This window comes from Arachis ipaensis, chromosome B06, assembly GCF_000816755.2.
Source record: "Arachis ipaensis cultivar K30076 chromosome B06, Araip1.1, whole genome shotgun sequence".
Classification (NCBI taxonomy): Eukaryota; Viridiplantae; Streptophyta; class Magnoliopsida; order Fabales; family Fabaceae; genus Arachis; species Arachis ipaensis.
Genome location: NC_029790.2, coordinates 41,880,072 through 41,889,105, shown reverse-complemented (window position 1 = coordinate 41,889,105; position 9,034 = coordinate 41,880,072). Strand labels below are relative to the sequence as shown.

Sequence of the window (9,034 nt, the reverse complement as noted above, 5' to 3'; positions counted from 1 at the left end):
AACATTAAATTTTTATTCAAATTAGTGAAATGCTCTAAAAGGTTTCTTGAAAAAGAAAATATTACTTCAACCAAGTGGTAAAATATGCACAAAATCAAATAAATATGCAATCAAACATGCAAATGCGACAATGAACTAACAAATAAAGTAAAATATTGGTGTTGAATTAGGAAATAACTAACCCATGGAGATCGGTATCGACCTCCCCACACTTAAAGATTGCACCGTCCTCGGTGCATGTTAAGATATACAAGTGGACGGGTTGCTTCAACTGGGGCTCTTTTTGTTCCTTTCCTTGCCGGTGATTTGGGAGTAGCTTTCTCTTTACCCTTCTTGGTGGCCATCCTGAAAAGGAAAAAAGAAAGTGACTTTTAAAGCTAAGGGTTAGAGCAAGGAAGAGAGTGGGAAAGGTGGTAATCAATGCACAATAAAGAAGAATGACGTTAACACACGCTCATGAGTACATGTGAAAAGTCATCAATGGAAAATAGCTAGTGCATATGATGACAAGTGAATGCAAGGTATTTATTGGCATGCTGGCAAAGGCATGAGTAGCATAGATCAAGCATTCAATGTCCAAGTTAGATTACCAAGTCTTTCAAACTAACAACATGTTTGTAATAACAATTATATTTAATTAATAAAATATAAAAAGAGTTTTGTAAAAAACAAGCATTTATAGTAGTAGATTAAAAGAAATCTTAAAAATAGTGGACAATGCCATACGGGCGTTTTCACAAACACATAGCATGCATGGTAAATAAGCTATTTGAAAGTATTAAATTGAACATGCAAGCAATCCTTTAAAAAGTAATATATAATTGTCAAATAATTCCTCTAATAATCCACAAGTAAAATATAGAAATAATGACCCAAATAAATTTCTAACACCAATGAAAATAATGCAATGAATGAAAGTATGAAAATAAATTAAAATAAAATAAAAATAAAAATAAGAAGAATGAGAAGGGAAAGAAGGGAAGAAGAAGTAAGGAAGAAATAAGGAGGGAAAAGAGAAAATAGGATTTGGGGAAGAGAAAGATAAGATATTTTGGCAATTTAGGTTGAGCTGTGCGGCGCAAGCGACGCGGACGCGTGGGGCACGCGGTCACGTGACATGCGCTTTTAAGTTAATCGACGCGGTCGCGTCGGTCACGCGGTCACGTGACACGTTTTGTGCTACTGGCGCGAGGGCATCCTCGCGCTCGCACAACTCTCTGTTCAAAATCTTATTTTGCCAAATTTTGGGTGACGCGATCGCGTGGATGGCCATTTTTGGAAAACGACGCGGCCGCGTGGGGCACGCGTTTGTGTCGGAGGGCTTGGGCTTCCAGCACGAGTCCAGCCCAATTCCAGCTCAACTTTTGGCCATACACCCTTGTTACGTCGATTTTCATGGCACGCGGCCGCGTGGGTGACGCGGTCGCGTGGGAGGCCAAAGTTCCCACATGACGCGGTCGCGTGAGCGACGCGGTCGCATGGGGACAAATTATGCTAAAGGCGCGCCTCCAGCCACGCTTTCGCGTGACTCTCTGTTCAATTCTTTTCTCCCCAACGCACTAGTGACACGAACGCGTCAGCGACGCTGCCGCGTCGCGTGCATGTTTTTTTTATGCAATATGCAGATGCAAATGCAGTGCTAATATGAATGTTATGAATAATTCCAGGTTTAATAAAAATAGAATAAAATAAAATAAAAAACAAACAAACAAAACGAAATAAAATTAAAATTGAGAAATGAATGATTATACCATGGTGGGTTGTCTCCCACCTAGCACTTTTAGTTAAAGTCCTTAAGTTGGACATTTGGTGAGCTCCCTGTTATGGTGGCTTGTGTTTGAACTCATCCAGGAATCTCCACCAATGTTTGTATCTCCAGTAACCTCCGGGGTCCCAAACTAAGCATGTAAAACCCTTAAGAAGCTTCAAACAGATTCTTAGGCTCCCGAGGTAACAAGTGTCCGAGCAAATTCTAGGATCCCAAATCTTGCTTTTACACCCATCTCTGTCGGGATCTGTATTTTTCCAACTGGGTGATAAGTAATTTGAATTCTCACTGCAGCTACCAAACAGCTTCCTAGACTCATTCAGTTGAGCTTTACACCAACCTTTGCGTTTAAACTTAAAGCTTCCAACCATGATGAACCTTGCAGGACAATTCTTACCACTGGCCATCTTCCTCTTACTCTTAATGTTACAAAGAGCTCTAAGTTGACCATCCATCTCCAGTAGCCCATATTCAAGTGGAATTAGAAAGCTAAGGGATATAAATTTTACCCACTTGAATGTTGTGAAGGATGATGGCAACTTAGGGGGAGGTATTTCTAATGAAATTGCAAGCTCCACTCCCTTGTGCTTTTTTCTGATAATTACCACCTCTTTGTAAGCTTCTTCAATTTCAACCTCTTCCTCTTGGTAGCTTTCTTCCAATTCAATCTTCTCTTTATTGCTTTCCAAGGGCATGGGAGGTTGTGCTTCTTCTTCTTGAATCTCCATCTCTTGATCAACCTCTTCCAAGTCTTCAACTGTGATATGCCTTGGAGGTTGTACACCCTCCTCAACATCAATTTCAAACTTCTTTGAAGGAGGCTTGATAACTTGACTTTCCCATGGAGGTTCTGCATCTCCTAAATCTTCAACCACTTCTTCTTCTTCAATAATTCCGGCTTCCTCCACTTGTTCCAGTACAAAGTCATGCTCCGTACTGTTCACTGGAGTTTCTAGTATCTCCTTCATGCTACATTCTTCATTAGATTGTCCACATGAAGCCATGGGGGTTCCTTGAGTCTCCGAACGTCGAGAAGCTAATTGATTTATCACTTGCTCCAATTGACGAATGGTTGCCTGAAATCGATCCACTGTTTCCTTGAAATGATCCTTTGTCTCTTGATGCACTCGGCTTTCATAAATAGGATCATAGTGCTCTTGGATTGATGGATATGGAGATGGTGAATATTGAAGTGGTGGTTCTTGTGAGTAATTGGGTTGGAATTGGGGTGGTTCTATATATGGTTCATATGGCTCATAAGGTGGTTGGTATGGTGGTTGAGGGTTAGGGTCATATGGAGGTGAATGGTGGAAAGGAGCTTGTGAGTATGGTGGTCCCAAGTCATGTTGAGAAAAGGGTTCATAGGCATATGGTGGTGGTTGTTGATAGTTCATTGGAGGTGGTTGTTGCCATGAGGGTTGATCAAATCCTTGTGCCTCCTCCCATCTTTGATTGTTCCAACCTTGATGCCTGTTCTCATTGTAATTTCTTCTTCCTGCAACATACGTGTAACCAGACTCATAGCCAAAGGGGTGAGAGTTCATAATAGCAAATAAAAATTTAAAACGAAAATAAAAATAAATTTAAATTAAAAGGTTATTTAAATTTTGAATTTGAAAATTAAATTTTGAAATTTGAATTTTGAAATTTGAATTTTAAATTTTTGAAATTTGAATTTTGAAACTTGAAATTTGAAATTTGAAAAATTTTAAATTTAAATTTTGAAAATTTTTAATTTTAAATTTTGAAATTTGATTTTTGAAATAAGATAAGATAAGATAAAAATTTTAAAAATAAAAATCTGAAATTTTTTTTTTCCGAAAAAAATTAATTAAAAATATTTTTGAATTTAATGAGGAAAGAGAAAAACAATAAAATGACACCAAATTTCAAATTTTTAGATCAAAACGAAGAAAACAACTAAGAACAACTTGAAGGTCAAGATGAACACGAAGAACAAATTTTTGAAAAAAAAATTTAATAACTAAATAAAAAAAACAATAACCTCTTAATTTATGAAAAAGCAAAAATAAAAATAAAAATAAAAACAAATCAAAAAGAAAAATATTTACAATAACCAATAATAAGGCACACATTTGCAATTCCCCGGCAACGGCGCCATTTTGATGAACTGAAGATTGTCCAAACATAAAATTTTTTAGATCAAAACGAAGAAAACAACTAAGAACAACTTGAAGGTCAAGATGAACACGAAGAACAAATTTTTGAAAAAAAAATTTAATAACTAAATAAAAAAAACAATAACCTCTTAATTTATGAAAAAGCAAAAATAAAAATAAAAATAAAAACAAATCAAAAAGAAAAATATTTACAATAACCAATAATAAGGCACACATTTGCAATTCCCCGGCAACGGCGCCATTTTGATGAACTGAAGATTGATGGTTTAGAAGTTATAATAAACTCTCGTTGTAAGTATAGTTACTAAACCAAGCAATCAACCTTTCTTACAAACGTTTTGGTTGTCACAAGTAACAAACCCCTTAAAATTGATAACCGAGTATTTAAACATTGGGGCGTCTTCTCAAGGAATTGCAGGGAGGTATGTTCTCATTATTGGTTATGGAGATTGTAGAATTGGGGTTTCAAAAATGAGGAACAAATATGGCAAATAATTTAAATGGTAATTAAGAATAAATAAATAACTGTAAAATAAACTTTTGGCAAGGTATGAGAAAGTGGAATTCCTATCCTAGTTATCCTTATTAGGTATGAAGAGAATTGGGTTTTAATCCCACTTTGTTAACCTCTAACTATGAAGGTAAATCAAGTGGACTGATTAGCTTGATTCTCAAGTCCTAGTCAACTCCTGTGGAGAGACTAGTTTTAGAGCAATCCTAGTTCAATCAGAATCTGCCAATTTCAATCACTTGCTGAGTTTGATAACTCAAGTGTTACCAATCACTTGACCATAGGGGTGTTCATGGTTTGGTTAATCCAAAAACCAAACCAGTTTTTTGGTTAACCAAAAATATAGTCTTGGTTATTAACCAAATTGGTTTTACATTATAAAAGTGGTTATTAACCGGTTAATAAAATTTAAAATCGGTTTTTAACCGGTTATTTTAAAAAAAAGGTTTTCAAAAAATAACCGGTTTTTACACCAAAAACCGGTTTTTTCACCAAAAAACCGATTTTTACATTAAAAACCGGTTTTTATATCAAAAAACTGGTTTTTACACAAAAAAATTTATTTTTACACCTAAAAACCATTTTTTACACAAAAATTAATTTTTTCACATACAAAAACCCAAATTTTTTTACCTTTTTTTTTAAATTAATTTTTGTAATCTAAATTAATTTTTCTTTCTTCTCCTGTAGCCTAACTGCCTAAGAAAGAAACAACTGCAACTCAAGAATTGGATGTAGTTTATGTACAATACTCTTGATGCAAAAAAGAAAGTGAAAAATCAAGCTCAAAAGACCCAGACTAGCAAGTTTTGGTGAGTATAGCTTCAACACTAAGGATCTGTGTCATGGCTTTGAAGCATCTCAACCACTTGGCTCATAGTTGGTCTTGCATCTTAGTCTTCCTCTACACATTTCAAAGCCACTGCAACTAAGACCTTCATCTTATTCACAAAATTGACATTCCAACTGCTATAATTGTTGACACCAATGTCCCCATCCAAAATTGACATTGCAACTGCTATAAGTTGTGCCTCAAAGTCTCAAACAAACCAACATAAACATAAGCATAAACATAAACATAAACATAAACATAAGCAAGTCTAATCATATATGAAAAAGCAAGTCTAATATCTTTACCACCTAAGTGTTTAGAACATAACTAAAGAAAACATAAACAATCCAAACTTTCTAGTCATCTTCAAGCGCAATTGAACCTGGACCCACTGAACAAGTAATGTCCTCTGATAAAATCAAATCTGTAAAAAAAACTATAATTATAACTTTAAAAAATTTATAAAGACTAATAGAATAATTTAATTAATTTTATTCATCATTTGAATCTACATAATTAATTTTATTCTCGACCTTTTCAAGCTCTTCGAAATTCTCAGGTGCAAGAGAAGAGAAAAAATCTCCTTTAAGCCAATCTTCGGTACATACAAGGGCTTCTATCATCTTAGGAGTCAATGAGCTACGATATTGATCGATGATTCTTCCCCCCATACTAAAAGCAGACTCGGAAGCTACTGTTGAAACTGGTATAGCCAATATGTCCCGTGCCATATTTGCTAGGACGGAAAACCGATTCGAGTTAGCCTTCCACCATCCTAGAATATCCAAAGGCTTATTATCTGGCTCACAGTCTTCATTCAAATAATGATCAAGCTCAGATTTAAGATTGGATTTGCGACCGGTTGATCGACGATATAACCCCATATCATAAATGTCTTTGGCTTTATCACTTGCACTCGGTTGGGAGAGGGTATCATCTTGGTTTCCTTCATCTGCACCTTGATTTAAATTATAAAGTGAATGAAGACAAGAAGACAACTTTGTCTTCAATTCACCGCCCACTTCCACACCAAAAGAATTAACTAGGCACCACTCAACGTAATCTAACTTATGGCAGGGATCTAGAACTACGGCAATTAACAACAACATGTTAATAGTTTTTGCATTTCCCCAATACTTGTTGTATTTTGCTTTCATCTTACTTGCCATAAGACTTATGCTCAAATCATCATCATCACGATATTGTTGAATCCTCCTTCCAAGAGCAAACACTTCTTTCATGTATAAGTTACTAGTGACATAAGAGGATCCAGAGATGCGAAGTGTAGCATCGTAAAACATCTCTAAAAATGGTAAGACGGACTTAGCATAATCCCAATCTTGAAATAAAGGTACCCCTCTTCCCTTGTTTAATTCTTCAACAAATTTTTTGTCTTGCATCTCTAATAGCTCAAATGCCTTCTGATGCCTTAAGGCTGCTACTAACATTAAGTATGTAGAGTTCCATCGCGTTTCAACATCTAGGCAAACAAGAGTCTTATGTGGAATATTCTCTTGTGCAATACATGCCTTAAACCTAGTTAATCTTGAATTTGAAGATCTGACATACTTCACAGCATCTCGAATTTTGGCGACCGAATCATCAATCTCCTTCAATCCATCCTTCACAATCAGGTTTAAAATATGCGCACAACACCGCATATGGAAATACTCTCAATTCAAAACTGAACTCTTCCAAGAATTTAGTCTTCTTTGTAAATACATATCTCCGACATCGTTAGACGATGCATTATCAACTGTCAAACTCAAAATCTTGTTCAACTTCCAGCTATTCAAGCAAGCTTCAACATTTTGAGCCATAATCTCTCCCGTGTGGCCGGTGACTTGGCAAAAATTTAGTATTTTCTTTTGCAACTTCCAGTCCACATCGATGAAATGAGCAGTCAAACACATATACGCCATATTCTGACACGAACTCCAGTTATCAGTTGTAAGACAAACTCTTCCTCCGTATTTGGAAAAGTATTTTTGAAGTTGAACCTTCTTTGTTTCATGGAGCACCAAGATGTCACGTGCCAATGTAAAACATGAAAGAGTATTGAATCCTGGTTGCAAGGCCGCTGAATATTCTTTAAAACCTTGACTTTCTACAAATCGAAAAGGAAGCTCCTCGCGAACAAACATTGATATCAATTTTTCCCGAGCATATTCTGCATCAAACCTACCCACTTGTGCTTCTGGGCTAGGCGATGTGCCTGTTTTCTGTCGTTTTCCTCTATCTGAACCGGGATTGCTTATGCAAATCTTTAAATGTGATCTCATTGCACTTGTTCCATTCCCGCACTTGATCACTTTTAAACAGTGTTGACATTGAGCCTTACTTTCATCATCAGGGGTTCTCTTGAAGTGCTCCCAAACTATTGATCGATTTTTGCGCTCAGATGATGTGGTTGGGAGAGGAGGTAATGTAGAAGTTGAATGCTCTGCAGACTCTGAAATGGGAACATCACGATTGGCTACCTCATTCTGAAAAAGAAGCCATAAAATCTAATTATTAAATACTTTAACAATATTAAATCTGTAAATATATACAAATTAAAATGTAAATATCCATATAGTATACTAGCACCAAAAACAAATTAATTCATATAACATTAGCTTCTTACATAATATGAAGAGAGAGGCTATTAGCCAAAACTTGAAAAAGAGAAATGTGTAATAATTAGATTGGTAGAACATAAAGAAAAAACTCCTTGACTCACTTTTCACCCATCTTTTCATTTTAATAATGATCAAAATGTTAACCAGCACATAGAAAAGGAATGGAAGAACGCTTTGCTTATTTTCTTTCACTTCTTTTTAACCCAAACAAGTTTAAAATAAAAGCAAGCCTCCGCAGAAAACCAAAGCATCCAAAAAGCAACTCCTAGTTTGACACTTACACTTTAGTTTCTTTCTTACTCATTGCAAGAAACTGCTGATAAATATCACTTTTGTCACTGAAATAAAAATATCACATCGCACCAAGGGCCCACATTCTAAAATACTGTTGAAATCATCTATTGTCATTGTGTTTTTTTGCTAATCACTACATTGATCTGTCTCTTCATTTTCCTCATAAGACCACAAGAAGCAAAGCTTTTCTTTTTTTTCTTCATTCAAGCAACCAAGTATAGCTTTTCTGGAAATTCAGGAACAAAACAGATGGCTACTTCTAATCTAGAAATAGGATTTTGTGGACAAATTAAGGTGGGGACTAGTGAAAGCAAGCACTCCTAAGTCCTAAGATCTTGAGTTGTTTCCATTGCCTATACTATAGTTGCTACTTGCTAGAGCGAGAGATTCAAGGCAGTAAATAATGATAAGAAAAAGAAGGCCAAGGCAGAACACAGTTAATGATTTTTCAGAACAAAATTCTATTTACAACAAAAATCAGAACAACAAAGCCGAAAACATATATAAGATAAGTTAGTTTTCTTCAACTAAATAATGATTTTTCATATGATTGCTAATTGAACCAGAGTTAATACACTTCTTACTAAAGTTCTTGAATCAATGTCACCATTTGAAGTGTTCTTACTATCCCTCTTATGCAGCATTGTTCAAATTCATCATTCATCCCTGCAACTTCAACTACTAGTCTATCTAATTCTAATTCCTATAAGAGATTAGGAGATTGGTTGTTGGTTATATTGATTAGTTAGTTAGTGATTATAGTTAGCCTCAGTAACCATATTCTGTTTTATATATATATATATATAACCAAGTAGCACAATACATATAGAACACTTACGTATTGGCTTAAATCAGCAAGTAGATTTT

General features: G+C 35.4%; 1 protein-coding gene across 1 annotated transcript; it reads right to left on the bottom strand.

The window, feature by feature from the left end:
- LOC107646757 (zinc finger BED domain-containing protein RICESLEEPER 2-like) lies at window positions 5,314–8,811 on the bottom strand. The gene is made up of 4 exons (XM_016350918.1): window positions 8,752–8,811; window positions 6,986–7,738; window positions 5,861–6,874; window positions 5,314–5,451 (listed from the first exon to the last, which is right to left on the bottom strand). Exons 1-4 carry the CDS (start codon window positions 8,809–8,811, stop codon window positions 5,314–5,316), a joined length of 1,965 nt encoding a protein of 654 aa, XP_016206404.1.

Excerpts from the sequence above, each read along its gene's own strand:
- LOC107646757 (XM_016350918.1), bottom strand. The coding sequence starts at position 8,811 with ATGCTGCATAAGAGGGATAGTAAGAACACTTCAAATGGTGACATTGAT. Across the intron at positions 7,739-8,751 it reads ACATTGATTCAAGAACTTTA|AATGAGGTAGCCAATCGTGA; the intron begins GTAAGAAGTGTA and ends CTTCTTTTTCAG. Across the intron at positions 5,452-5,860 it reads CTAAGATGATAGAAGCCCTT|GCACAACTTATAGCAGTTGC; the intron begins GTATGTACCGAA and ends TGAGACTTTGAG.